This window comes from Leucopleurus acutus, assembly GCF_964270905.1.
Source record: "Leucopleurus acutus genome assembly, chromosome: 13".
Taxonomy (NCBI): domain Eukaryota; kingdom Metazoa; phylum Chordata; class Mammalia; order Artiodactyla; family Delphinidae; genus Leucopleurus; species Leucopleurus acutus.
This window is the reverse complement of record NC_139155.1, coordinates 62,020,235-62,035,024: the sequence shown is the minus strand read 5'-3', so window position 1 is coordinate 62,035,024 and position 14,790 is coordinate 62,020,235. Positions and strand designations below refer to the sequence as shown.

General features: G+C 55.2%; 1 protein-coding gene across 1 annotated transcript in view; it reads right to left on the bottom strand.

Moving 5' to 3' along the window:
• Window positions 1-3,497: 3,497 nt before the first annotated feature.
• The window catches only part of IMPA2 (inositol monophosphatase 2), a 28,222-nt gene continuing 16,929 nt past the window's right edge, over window positions 3,498-14,790 (bottom strand). Inside the window, exons 4-8 of the mRNA XM_082853011.1 lie at window positions 13,378-13,423; window positions 11,531-11,639; window positions 5,897-6,005; window positions 5,154-5,305; window positions 3,498-4,006 (exon numbers count right to left, since the gene is read on the bottom strand). Coding sequence (XP_082709137.1) covers window positions 3,891-4,006; window positions 5,154-5,305; window positions 5,897-6,005; window positions 11,531-11,639; window positions 13,378-13,423 — 532 coding nt within the window. The 3' untranslated portion in view covers window positions 3,498-3,890. The remainder of the gene's footprint in view (window positions 4,007-5,153; window positions 5,306-5,896; window positions 6,006-11,530; window positions 11,640-13,377; window positions 13,424-14,790) is intronic.

Below are 14,790 nucleotides of genomic sequence, written 5' to 3'. Positions count from 1 at the left end.
GCCATGGCTGCTGAGCCTGCGCGTCCAGAGCCTGTGCTCCACAATGGGAGAGGCCACAACAGTGAGAGGCCCGTGTACCCAAAAAAAAAAAAAAAAAAAAAAAGACATATAGGGACTTCCCTGGTGTCACAGTGGTTAAGAATCCACCTGCCAAGGCAGGGAACATGGGTTTGATCCCTGGTCCAGGAAGATCCCACATGCCGTGGAGGAACTAAGCCCATGCGCCACAACTACTGAGCCTGTGCTCTAGGGCCCACATGCCAACTACTGAGCCCACGTGCCACAACTACTGAAGCCCATGCGACTAGAGCCCATGCTCCGCGACAAGAGAAGCCACCGCAATGAGAAGCCTGCGCACCACAACCAAGAGTAGCTCCCACTCCCTGCAACTAGAGAAAGCCCGCGAGCAGCAACGAAGACCCAATGCAGCCAAAAATAAATAAAATTTTAAAAAACCTTTAAAAAAATATAAAGACCTATAGAAAGAACATGCCATGAGCATCCTTATACCCAGTGCCTGGATTCAATCACCGTTAACATTTTGACATATTTGCTTGTTCTTTTAATCTGTATTTTTATTTGAACCCCTTCACATCAAATCCTTCAACCTGCATCTCTGAAGAAACCAGAACGTTGTCACACACACCATAGTGATGTCACCTCTCCTAATGAAATAAAAGTGACTCCTAGTCACACCTGTTCATCCACGTGGTAGCAGTGGTCACGATTTCCTTCCTTTCTAAGGCTGAATAATACCTCACTGTGTGGATGGACCACATTCCGTTTATTCATCAGCCATTGATGGACACTTGGGTAGCCTCCCTCTCCTGGCCACTGTGAATAGTGCCACTGTGAACACCAGTGTACAGATATGGCATCATGTTTTTTAAAAATAGGAAACCAGGGTGGCCCAGACCTTTTCCTTCCTTTTCTGCACTGGTCTTGCTGCCAACCAGAAATCTGTCAGAGCTGGTGCAAGACCAGGACACACCCATGCCAGCTTCGAGCCATGGCAGTGACCAGGGTGAGCAGAAGCTGAGGCTTTTCTCGAAGCTGAGAGACAGCAAAGGCCATCCGTGTGCCCAGGGATGAGACTCTGGACGGCTGGGAGTGGCAGCTCCAACCCTCTTGCCCCACATGTCCACTCTGGCCCCATTTGGCTCCACATGTGGCGTACCCGCCAAGGTGGGGGAGGGGGGACCTGCCACCAGCTGCCTGGTGGCAGTAAACAGCTCTTCCTCTGGCCACCAACCCGGCCGCCTGGGCGTCTGGCTGCCGCTTTGCCTGCTGTCCTGCCGACCGCCGCCCGCCCCCCCACCCCGGCCCTTGGACCCCCGTCCCACAGCCTAGGCTTTGCATGAATACTCTCCAGCCAAGGCTGCCAACGGGCAGACTGGTGACACCACTGTGGAGGCACCGAGGTTTGCGAGCTCATACACAACATAGAGCTCTGTAGAGGACCAGACTGTGGCGGCACCACCGTCCTGCGAGGTCTCTTCAGAGCCTGTGGGAGCGGTCACGTGCCTTTCCGCGTGCCCAGCACATGCCCAGGGCGGGGACGGCTCGTGGGGCCCTGCCGACGCGTCATGAATCCGTGCGTGACCGCAGAGCCCACTCAGGTGCACCACAGGGGGTTAGGCGGGAGCTGCCACCAGAAACGCACGATTTCCCCAGATCCGCACAGCAAAGTGGGGCTGCATGTGCCCTGCAGCCACGGCCCTGGGACGGCTCCTGTCTCTCGCGTCCTCCCACCACCTTGGGATAAGATCCTGCGGTTAGATGCTCTGCACCTGTGGTGCTCAAGCTTCGCAGAGCTGTGGTCCTGCACAGAGAGAAGCTGCTTCCCTACTTCGCTGTATTGTTTTCATTGATTCTAGAACACAAGGTGTGAAGAGAATAACGTCCTACATGCGGTCGTACAATCCACCAGCTAGGACAGCTGGCGGTGTCCCAACAGAGGGAGCTTGGGCTGGCTGGTCAGGTGGGGCACAGGGGCCGCCAGATGGAGCCTGATGTCTAGAGGCCACACTGGCTTGGCGGTGGTGGTGGTGGGGGCGATGCTGGTGCCCAGAAGGGAACCAGAGCCACCTCACCTGGAGGCGGGGGCAGGACAAGACAGGGATCTGAGTCCTGACACCACCACACAGAAGCCTCCTTGGTTATTCGCAGACCCACAGGTGAAAGCCAGAGCTGAGACGGAAGCTGAAGGATCCCAGCGTGGGGGGTGGTCTCTGGAGGACAGTGTGCCTTCAGTGGGGGTCAATGAGGGGCCGGACACTGGTCGGGGTGCAGGGGAGATTCGAGGCCCCGAGGGGTGGCAGGGGCACCAAGTGGCCGCTGAGGCTCCCCACCTGCATGCAGCCTGCGGTCCTCGTGTGGGTATCAAAGGTGGGTCCTCATGCACAGCAGGCATGAGACGCCCTAGTCCCAAAGGAGACCCCAGTCCTCACGTGTCTGAGCCCTTTACCTGTGTGCCTTTCAGGACATCACCTGTCACCCCATTCAGATCAGATCAGAAAACTCCTTCCTAAAGATAGCGAATGTATCAATCAGTAACCCAAGGGGAGATGGAGGTGAGGCCTCTGGGGATTGGCTTGGAGAGGGAATTACCCCCTGGGAGGCCCCCTGGGCTCCACCAGGTGCGTGAGCGGGCCCAGTGCACCTGGCCTGTGAGCAGCAGGTGGCACAGGGGAGTCGGCGTCGTGGGCTCTGAGGCCCTGCAGTGTCCACAGAGGGGAGCAGGGCAGGTGGGCTTGCCGAGGGTCTCCAGGGTGTGGTTCGGTGAAAGTGCCTGGGTCATTGCACAGGCCGAGCCCCGGAGTTTAGGTGCCAGGGCCGCTCTAAATACTTTTTTTTTTTTTCGCAGTACACGGGCCTCTCACTGTTGTGGCCTCTCCCACTGTGGAGCACAGGCTCCAGACGCGCAGGCTCAGCAGCCATGGCTCACGGGCCCAGCCGCTCCGCGGCATGTGGGATCCTCCTGGACCGGGGCACAAACCCGTGTACCCTGCACCGGCAGGTGGACTGTCAACCACTGCGCCACCAGGGAAGCCCCTAAATACTCTTTAATTATTGTTGACTGCAAATTAGGAACACGAGGGAGAAAGCTAAGCGTGGGCTGGAATTGCCTCCATCCTAAGACTGACTTCCTCAACTTTTAAACTTCAGAAAAGACACGTAGCCAGCCAGTGAATATCCTCATTAGAATTATTCTTATATATAATTCCTCCTCCTAAAGAGGAAAACAATAAGGCCCAGAAAATAATTTTCTTCGTTAAACCGATCACAAAAACATTTTAACACAGCATTTTAGACGTTTGGTTTTCTTCAGTCTGACCCACGTCTCGGATTTTAAATACTGACGTGATAATTACTGAAGTTGTTTTCATCACCCGCGGCAGGCAGATAGCAAGCATGTCACCTCTGGGCTGTCATATGCAAACTTCCCTAAAGAGCCTGTGGATTTTGGGGGTCGTTTGGGGAAATAGGCGACACACTTGTGGAGGGAAACAAGCAGAGAGTCATCATTTGGTTTATTGCATTCTGAAGTACCATGGGCAGAGGCGGGGGAGGTCGCTGAGAGCAAGTCTGCTTTATCAGCAGTTCGAAAGCCTTATTACCTGAGATTTGCATTCTGGAAAAAAAATTGCAATTGCAGTATCAATACATACATCCTGTGAGATCCAGGTTTTGGCCCCGGTAGGAGGGCTGGACCAACCCACACAAGGCTACGTGAGATTACAGAGAGGAACCACTGGACACCAAAGTCACCAAGACGTGGGCTCAGCCAGACAGCCCGGACTCCAGCCTGATGGCTCCTTTGGGGATCAGGAACTCTTGCTCCAGGTTCCCAGGAAGGCCCCGTCCTGGGGCAGCCCTGTCTGCTCTCCTCACCTCTCATCGTCCCGCCCGTAGTTAATCGTCTGTAGGGCCTGAGCTATGAGCACTGCCATTTCCCGTGTGCCCGCAGCAACCACCCTGCAAGACATGAGGTCTAGCGGCCCGCCTGCGGACAGAGGGACAGGGTGTCTGGGTTAGGGAGGGGGCGGCACGACCCCCATCAGCCCAGCACTCAGGCTGAGCCAGCCCAAAGGGTGGAGGCTCAGCCCCGCTCTGCCCCAACCTGGGTGCCATCCAGGACCGGCACTTCCTGAGGCTGTGCTGGGAGAAAGCGGCTTAAGGTACAGCGTTCAGACCCGAGGCTCAAACAACGTTAGGTCAGGACAGGGAGCAGTTCTCAAACTCTGTGCTGCACGGGCCTCCAGGGACCCAGGAGGCCTTGGTGGGGGGGTGCTGGGGATGGCCTTTCTGCTGGGCCCCTCGACGTGGCTGCTCTGTGCACCAGGTATCTGGGGCAGGATGAAGGCCCTCGACCTCCTGGAGGTGTGAACAGGCCTAAAGGCCTCGCTGGAGACCTCAGTGCACATGCGTGCATGCGTGTGTGTGTGTGTGTGTGTGTGTGTGTGTGTGTGTGCGTGCGTGGTCACATCCAGGACAGACATGTCTTTAATGGGGACGGGCCTGCCTGGCCTCGATGCCCAAGGCTGACCCCTCTTCACTTCACACCCTCCCGGAAGCTCAACTAGGGCCTCCCGAGGAGAAGGAGCAAAAACGGAGCAATCATGGGATGAAGGGCCCACCGCCAGCGCCAGCAGTTAAATGGAGCCCAGTGTTTCCGCAACAGGCTCTGGATTAAAGCTGGGGGATGATGGGCTCCACAGAGGACCCCAATGTCAGATGAGGCTCCATGGGCGTCCCCGGGACAGGGACGCTGTGGGACTCGCCCCCATGGGGTCGGTAACTGGGCATGGTGACTCTGAGGCAGAGGAAAAGGTCACCTCTAGGATCCGTCACCTAAATCCTTGTCATTGGATCGGGGAGCATGCTGCCTGCTCTGTGGTCTCAGTGGACTGTGTGTGTGTGTGTGGGTGCGGCGGGGAAGTGAGTGTTTAGAAAACACAGCCACCCGTCCTGACCCTGGGTCTATTTTCACACCTGGAGGTAGGAAGGGGGAGGGGCCTTCTGGCCTAGCCCACTGCCCTCCCTACACGTCCCTGTTAGCAGAGGAGGGGGCCTGTCTGTCTGGTGCATTGTGGGTCTGTCCTGGGGATTCACCCCTGGGGACGGAGGGCGGGCTGAGGGCCCGAGCTCACCTGACGTGTCCATCACGACGCCGCCTGCTTCCCTGATGATGACAGTGGCTGCAGCCAGGTCCCAACAATGCAGGCCAAACTGGTAGTAGGCGTCAGCGGCGCCCGAGGCCAGGTGGCAGAGCGCCAAGGTGGAGCTGCCGATGACTCGGACCCTGGCGGAGATGGAGGAGGGGAAACACACTGAATGGCTCTGCTCCAGTGCCCGCCCCCTCCACTGCAGGCACCCCCAGGAGCTAAACAAGAGCCCAGGGCCTCTTCCCAAAAGCTCGATTCTGAGCCCTGGGCCCAGAGCCATGCCGTCCAATAGAACTTTCTGTGGTGATGGACCACTCGGCCCCGCGAAGCCACCAGCCCAAGGCTGTGGCACTTGAAGTGTGGCTGGTGCAACTGAAGGATACAACCTTCACTCTGTGGACCTTCAACGACCTTAGATTTAAACCATCTGGGGTGGCCACAGTCACAGCGCAGACCCGGGGGAGACTGGGCTGGGGGGCGTCACTGTCATCACAAAGGGCGCTGAGCTCTGGGCGCACACGGGGCTGAGATGGGCTCCCACAGGTCCCCTGCCACCCCACCCCCACGGGCTGCACGAGCTCCCGGCTGGAGACCGGGCGGGCTCGCGTGTCACTGCTCCTGTCCCGGGGAGCAGCCTGGGAGCTGTTCGTGGGGCCTGGGCATCCTGTGGGTCTCGGGGAGGGGGAGCATGCACCCATGGGTCCCAGTCCCGGGAGGGGAGCGCGTACCCATGGGCCCCAGCACGGAGCAGCCTCTCCATGTTGCTCAGGAACAGCTTCAGTGTCATGGGGTCTCGTCTGGGCCCGATTTCTGTCAGAACCAGGGCCTTGGAGAGATCTGTGTGGAGAGAATTTCTCCAAGTCAGAAACACCAAGGCTCAGTTCTTACCCAGCAGCCGGGTTTTTCCTTGAAGCGAACTGCACACCCGCCTCCAGCGGGTTTGCGTGATTCAGTGTCATCCCTGGGCGGCTGATGCTGCAGAGGTTTTTGGCCTGGGAAAGGAAGGACGTGCTGACTAGAGTCGAAGCCACACTCTGACCATCTCACCTCCCAGGCCCCAGAAAGTCCCAGATGCAGGGGTGGTGGGGGGCAGACCTCCCAGTTCTCTCCTTTCAGGGACGCTTACCAGCAAGAGCTCGGACGGGTCTGGTGGCTCATGAAACCAGCATCATTCAGTCACAAATAAAAACAAAGTGACTCCAAACTGGGAACGCCCCATGTTTGGAGGAAAAAAATGCCTCGTCAAATAAATCTGCCTTTAAAAACCTTTCTTGGGACTTCCCTGGTGGTGCAGTGGTTAAGAATCCACCTGCCAATGCAGGGGACATGGGTTCGATCCCCGATCAGGGAACAAAGATTCCACAGGCTGCAGGGCAAGTAAGCCTGTGCACCAAAACTACTGAGCCTGCGCCCTAAAGCCCGCGAGCCACAACTACTGAGCCCGCGTGCCTAGAGCCCGTGCTCCGCAACAAGTGAAGCCACTGCAATGAGAAGCCCGCACACCGCAACGAAGAGTAGCCCCCGCTCGCCGCAACTAGAGAAAGCCCGCGCGGGCAGCAATGGAGACCCAACGCAGCCAAAAATAAATTAAAAAAATAATAATAATAAAAGCTTTTCGCTAGCTGCCGTGATGACAAAGATGGAAACGTCATCCCTGTGGAGGAAGTGACTGCTAAGCAACGTCTTTGGAAAGGGGTCCTCGGGAGTAACCCCCCAGCATCGGGGGTAGATGCTGTGGCCATCAGACACAGGAAAGTGGCTGCAGGCGGGCCGGGCCTGACTCATTGCGGGGGTCATAGCACTGTCCCTCTTGGCCACACACACAATCACATCCAGATCTAGTGTCCTGTCTCGTCAGGCCTTGCCGTTCAGGCAGGATCAGCCACTCCCGTGTGTTCAGTTGAGAGAACAAATCCTCTCCATGAAGTGGAGGAAAACCACGCCCATAGGTAACCTCACTCCCTGGGGTCCAATCCCCCCTGACTCCCATAAAGTCACCTCCCACCGGGGACAGACCACTGGGAGAAGACACTGAGTCTGTACCATTTCCCCTTTTCTCACACTGGAGGCTCTCATTTTATATTGTAAAGACTTTCTGAGACCTGGCACCACAGCTTGGCCAGTGACCAGCCCTGCCATGTGTCTGGTGGCGGCTCGGGCTCTACCCACACGAGGGGCACAGGGCGGCGGCTCCAGGACCTCCGGGGACAGGACCCAGTCTGCCCTCCAGAGCTCACCTCCCGACCCCACCCTCACTGGGCTGCAAGCTGAGAGGGCACCTTCCCACGGAAAAAAGACTTGTGTTGAAGAAAAAGACCTCAACAGGGCCAGGCACAGTGGGTTACCTGCAGGAGGTCGTGAGGCCCAGACCTTGACTCAAGCTTGTCTGGTGATGATGCCAAAGAAAGGGTTTCTTCCCGTAGTTTTTCATCTGTGAGAAGACACCTCTGTGCCCAGTGTCCCCCGCCCCCCAGCTGCAGTGTATCCACTCTTCCTCATGCTTGCACAGTGGTGTTTTTAAATGAAACCCAGACAATTAAGAAGTCATCTGAACTCTGCCACCTGAAGCAAAATACTTTCTACTGTTTTCTTTTGCCCAGATAATGAAACAAAGGTAAAAATGGCAATCCCCTCTACTTAATATTGTCTTATATTATGATTAATTCTGACTAGCTCTCCACAATTACTATGACTTACTATGACTTTTATTACCTTTCAAACTATTTTTATCATAATAGTTTAGCTCTTAATCAAATACTAATATATATATATAATTTAAAATATTCTGTGACTTCATGGGTGTGTGTGGGGGGGCACGGGGACCTATTGCTTAATGGGTTCAGAGTTTCTATTTGCAGCGATAAATAATTTGGAAATAGAGGAAATGGATGCACAAGATCGTGAATGTAATTAATGCCACTGAATTGTACACTTAAAAATGGTTAGAACGGCAATTATTATGTTATATATATTTTACCACTATAAAAAAAATCAAATAGATTTTGAAGCAGGGCATCTATGCATCCTCTTTCAATAAACAAATTTTAGGGTGAAAAAATAGTCCGTGAATTCCAACAGTTTGAAAACCCTTTTTCTGGTTGAGGATCAGAGCACTGTTGTCTTGAGAGAGATTTTACAACTTAGAGGTGAGAGAAGCAAGTCCTCTGTCTGCCCTGAAATACGTCCTTACAGGAAAGAGGTGACTGTGCCTTGAAGTGTGGGCATGAGCGCAGGTCGCGCAGCTCCCGTGATGGCCTCGGACCGGCATGTGTGACACACGTGCTTGGGCTTCCAGATCCTTGCAGACCGTGAGCTCCTCACACGAAAAGTAGTATTAGCTGTACTTCACTGAAAACCCCAAAACTAGACAGAAAGAAGGCTGGGGGCTGTGAGGGAGAGGCAGAGAGTGACCAACGGGAAGGGGTTACCCTGGAGCCACCCAAACACGGGGCGCCAGGAATGTAACGCCACTGAATTATTCACTTTACAACAGCTAATTTCATGTTACGCGACCTTCACCTCAATACATTATGTTCAAAAATAAATAATTGGAAAAAAAAAAAGTATTGTTCAGAATCCTGGAGAAAGACTGCCCTGGAAACCTATGTAACCTCTTCCAAATCCCCTCTGACAAGAAAACAGAGCAGCTGGGAGAGCAAAACACAAACCACAGACAAAAACCATCTACAAAAACCTACATCCACAAGGACGTATCCAGGCCCCAGAGGGCAAGTGGGCGGGCAAACCCCTGACAGCTACTACGACCTCTCGTAACCGACCTTCCAGGGACTCTCAGGGCAGGACCCACTGAGCAGAAACGCATGGGAGTGAACCCCAAATTCACTGGACGGGAATCAGGGGCAAAGGAGGGAGACGATACAGGTAGCACTGCGGGAGGGGCAGAGCCAACCGTCCAAGGAAGAGGCCAACTTTGCAGGCACTTCACAAACACAGCAGAAGAGGGAGCCCTAGAGCCACGAGACGATGGAAAGTGTTCACCGCCCCCCCCCCCCATCACACCACCGGCCTCCAGAGCTCTTTCAATTAGAAAGAATGTAAAAGAATGATGTTTGAATCCCATACACAATTATCATAAGAAAAAAGAGAACAGGAAGCAGAATAACATCTCTCCAGTCGATCAGAGATTTCCAGAAAGACCTGTCCACAAAACAGAAGTAGCTGCAAGAGAAAGAAACGGAGAATCCGCGGAAGAAGAACATCACTCAGAAGTAGAGGGGAGGGAAACTAGGAAAGAATTAGGAAAGGAAACAGTTCAGAAAAGAAGGTCAAGCTAAAGGAACGAGAATAAATAAACACAATAGATTATGCTTTACAAGACATGGAAGGTGAAAAGGAGGAAATTTTTTTTGAAATTTTTAAAAATTAAAAAATCAGTGAAAAAGGTGGAAAAGATTTAAGAGAAAGTGACAGAGAGATACGTACTGAAATGCTGGCTAGAAAGCGCCATTATGTCTGGGGTTTGTGGCAAGGAGTTGTTTGGGGTGGTGGGGGCAGGCAGCTTGGAGGAAGCAGGGTTGGCCGCAGGGGAAGGGCAGAGGGGTGACAGCAGGCTGTGATGGGTCATGTGGGTTCACTGTACTTTTTCTGTCTCCTTTGTATGTGTTTGCCGTTCTGCAAGGTAAAATTTTGAGAAAAAGCTACCAAAGAAATTCTGGCCTCATCTAATCCTTTACCGCTATGCAGTGTGGTCTTTGCTTTGTTTTTGTGAGTTGAAAACATTGCAGAAAGGAGCACAGGAAAGAGAAGGCAAGGAAAGCAGGGAGATGAGTGGTGGTTGTTTCAGCGACCGCTTCCTCCAGAAACGCATCCCAGAATTAATAGCTGGTTGATCTCGTGCGAAGATTCAAATTCCTTCTCTGATAATGACTCTCATTTTGGGCACCAGCGCCAGGCCGTTCCTGAGTGCCCTGTGGGTAGGATTTAATTTGATCCTCACAGCTGTCATCAGCGTCACCTCCCGCCCACGTGAACACTGAGGTTCCAGGAGCAGAGCTGACAAGTCACATGTGGAAGGTGTCAGAATCAGGCTTTGAAGCCAGGTCTGTACAACACCTAAGGACCATGCTGCTGAGGAGAGCTTTCCGTCACCTCCTGTAGAAACCTCGTCACCCGGCAAATAGAAGACAACCAGGGCTGAAAACATCACCCTGGACTTTATGAGTCAGAAGTTTTTAAAAATCCCAAGTGAGCTTTGGGACACGAGCACCGACGGACTTGGGGTTCTGTGTTGCAGAGGGGGGTGGACGGCGTGTTTGAGCAAGGAGGCCCATGGGCGGAGGGCCTGGGATGGGTGTGAGCGTGGGCACGGAGCCTCGAGTCACAGCAAATGAATGTGGAGCAAAGTTCACCAGGGTCTTTGACAACTCGCTCCCTCACCCCCGAGTTACACAACTGGCTGGCAGGCCAACTCCTGGCAGGCGCAGCTGTAATCAACACTGCTGTCTACGTGGCCAAACCAAACAGTCCCCGGGCAGGAGCCTGGGCTGGGCGGTGGCAGAGGCCGGTCCGTGATCCTGCCGGGCCCCTCCCTCTGGAGCTCCTGCGATATTACTTCCTGCCCAGCTCCCCCCCAACACTCGTGAGGCCTGGGCCTCCTGCCTCGCCCGTCCTTCACGGGGCGATCATCTCCCTGGCAGATCCACGGCTCACAGTCACCCCGGTCAGGGATCCAGACGGCGCTGCTCTCACCGGACCTCAGCGGACCTGACCTGGGCTGGAAGGCCCGTCTCCTCACTGGCTGCAGGCAGCTCGGGGGCAGGGACACTCCTGACCCCTCTCACCACCTCTCAGGCCAACTAGGCACATACTGTCAACTCTGTATGTTATGGGCAGTCTGAGTGTAACAGCAGCCCTTTGTAAAAGCCACCGGTGTCCTTGGGTCCTGCTCCAGCAACGACAAGGGCAGGGAGCATCTGTGGTGCATACACCACGGCTCATGGACACAGCTCCCCTGCGGCCGTCCGTGTTCTCGCAGGGACTGAAGCCAACGGCAGTGGGTCCACATCCAGGGAGCCACAGCCCGCACTTGGGGAACCGGGTCACCAAGAGGCTCCGAGGGCCAGAGTATGCCTCTGACCCTGCCCTTGGCCTGGCCAGCTCGCCCGGGCCCACTGGGACCACGCGGGAACTAGTTGCCAGGTTCCTTCTCACATTAGGGATGAAAGGTGAGAGCAGAACAGAAAGGGCCCATTGAAGGCTCCCGGCCACATCCACATCCACACTGAGACACAGACTGGCTCGACGTCCAGCCCACCAGGGGTGCGCTGTCCCCGAAGAGACTGGACCTCGGTAGGAGATCCCCACCACTGCCTCGCGGAATGCGTGACACGAGCGGGGCCCACCTGTCTCCCTGGAGACGCGCAGTCGCTGGCCGTTGCAGAAGGCGCCCCGGCCCCTCCGGCCCGTGTACAGCCGCTCCTCTGTGCAGTGGTAAATCACCCCGAACTCCAGCTGTGGGGTGGGCAGGACAGAAAACAGATACAGGATGTGACACAGGGACCGAAGGCCATGCAGCTCTAGCTGTGACCACTAACACAAGGACCGTGGATGGAAATTAGCTTTCGAAAGGGAACTCAAAAAATCAGCATCTGGATTCAAACCTAGACCTGGACATGAAAGCAAATGTTCTTTTCTTAAATAACTATATTTAAAGATATATTTAAACAAATAAAACTATATTTTAAACTGACATCATAATCAAGCATTAGTAACTAAAAATTACTGAAAAAGCTTCCTTCTTCAAAAAGGCCTCTTTTGTTTTCTCTGGGAGGGGAAAAAGGCTCTTGTGACTCCAATCAAACCCCACAAGAAACCCTCAAAATTGCTGACGTGTGAAGAATTCAGAATGCATCTGGAGATCCAAGAGCATCACAGAGCCTGGGGCGGCCCAGGAAGAGATGTGATTCACCAGGGGGGCTGATCCCTCCCTCACCGCACACATCACCGGGCCCGCGGCCTCAGTCCCCACAAGCCAGTGCCGAGAGGAGGGGAGCTGGGAAAAGGCCTCCCTACACCCAGAGCCCGTCTGCCTCTCCTCCCGGACTCCCTGCCGTCCTGGGCTAAGAATAGCACGCGTGCCTGGCCTGTGGGGCTGCCAACTGACAGAGAAAACGAGGAGAAGCCCCGCAAATGCCCAAGGGAAGTCTGGGCAGGCAGGAGAAGGGCTCACTTCTGGGAAGACCCTCCAGTCAGCACACACCCAGATCCTGCGCCCCCCTCCAGTCAGCACGTGACCGCCCCCCTTCTCAAGCCCAGGTCAGTCCTGGAACCGGCCGGCCTCTGAGACACTGAGGCAGGCAGCCAGGGCCTCCACGACGAGGCCAGAACACGTGTACCCAGCGCACACCCCAGACCGTCACAGGCCTCGGTCTGGCCAGTCAGAGACCCTGCCGTCAGGATGAACAGCCCCTGGGCCCCGAGCTTCCTGCTTCACTTGCTCATCTCAATGACCACATTTAACAGAGAAATAAGTGAGTAACTGACTCCCTCACCAGATCTCAACATTAAGGCTCTTGCTTATCTTCACCTCAAAAGTTAAGTTCTTTCTCACGGGTATGACTCCTCTGCTGCCCCAGAATCTGCGCTAACCCTGAGGGTGCCCTGATGAGGGCTCCCTCCGCAAAGCCTGGCCCCCTGCCCTATTCAAGTGTAACTGTAGCAACTGCAACGAAGGTAAGGCTTTTCCTAAGTGTAATCGCTGAAACTGGATAATAAAGCTTAAGCCTGGATCCAGCCTTTTCTGCAGGTCCCAAGATATGGCCCAGTTCCGAGGGTATATGGGAACCACGCAACAGCCATGTTCTCACCCAACAGCTAGAGGAGAATGAAGAACTAATAGAACACTGGGATTAGAAATGTCCTCCAAAAATAGGAGTTTCTTTTGTGTGTGACTTGATCACACGCCCCAGGGGTCAGATGGAGACTAACTGGGAACATCTGTCCAGAACGTCCCCTCCACGGGGCATCGCTAAACGGCCACCAAGGGGGAGGGCTGGCTGGAGCCCCAAACTCACACACCCCAAACCGGTTTGCATTTGTTTACTTTCTTGGATTTGAAAACACATGCTTGGATTTACTCATCATGATGAAGGCCGAGGACAAGGAGAGGAAAACTGAGGTTGGAACCAAGAAGCAAGATGAATAAACAACACCCAAGGGGCCGCGTGGCCGGGCCCCACTCATCACGTACCTCCTGGTTCACAGCAAACCCAATGCTCACTGCCACTGTCGGGAACCTGCAGAGAAGACAGATGGTTTACACGGTGACACACACGGACGCGTGCAAACTCAGGAGCCTCTGTATGGCTGGAGGCGCAGAGGACCCTTCTACAGCGTGGCTGGGTTTGTTTTGTCAAAAAGTACCTCCCACAATTTCACTGAGCGCTTCAAGGACAAGCAGGCCGAGCTGACATGTAGGACAGCGACCTTGACAGACAACAGTGCTGGCCGTCGTCAGGACGGACGTGACTCAACAGTGACCACGGAGGACCCGGTGGAGAGTTGTTAATAATCAGCTTTCTGGTTCTCAGAGGCTGAAGGGACGGAGGGGCCTGGCTCCTGCGTCCATCGAGGGGCTGGGTCCAAGACAGTCGCGTCCCTCCTGCCGTGACCCCTGGGTGAGCCTCGTGCAGGACAGCAGGCGTGGCCACTGCGTGTAAGGCAGGCGGTGATCTTGCATCCTGCCTGCGGGTTTACAGGTTACGTCTCCAGAACGATTTCTCCTTTATGTGAGGATCGTTAGGGCTTAACGAGTAGGAACAAGGAAGGGCTGCTTCTAACCCAGGAGACTCGGGACCCAGCCTTGCCCAGGCTGCGCCGTGATGTCCCCTGCCGTCTCCATGGGGAGGCTCTTGACACGCCACGGCCGGGCCTGGCCGTGGTTCCCGCCCTCAGAAGGCTTTTCCCACTTGCTCTAGTCCCAGTGCTGCTGGACACAAGGAGGACAGGTCCTGTCCGAGGTGCAGTGGCCAGAGGCCCCCAAATGCCTTTAGGCTTCAAGGGTCACCACAGCCCTGGACGGCCCTGGACTGTGTCTGGAGCCTAAGGGTCAGCCTCACAGCTTGTTTCCCAAATGACACTCTCGTCCAGGTTCTCTCTCTGGTCCTGGGGTGGACATGTGGCCTTTTCCATGGTAGGGCTTGGCCCGTTCTGTGCCTACCACCCTCACACAGTGGGACAGGAACAGGAGCCCCACTCAGAGATACACACCCAGAGGGGAGCCCTGTGGTCCCACAGGACTCCCCAGGGGTGTCATGCTCTAGTTAGAGTCTGATGACACTGTTGTTGTCACCAGATGGCTCTGTTCCACCATCTCTAAAGGACCACCTGTGATGCGCTGAATCACTTTCCACACTTACACATAAATGCTCCATTTGAGGACCCCACACCCCGGCCCCTCTCACTGTAAGGAAGGAAGCGGGCAGCTGGCTCACCTATGGGAGGGGCCCTCCCCACGGGTCCTGCTGGTGGGGGCTGCAGGTCCACAGGCCCCCCAGCCGCCGATGGGGACCCGGGATGGGGCAGGAGCCCGGGCCAACCAGCTCTGGGGCTGCACGAGTGTCCTCGTGGGAGGCTTTGACAGCCCCCCACCCCGCCCCCCGTC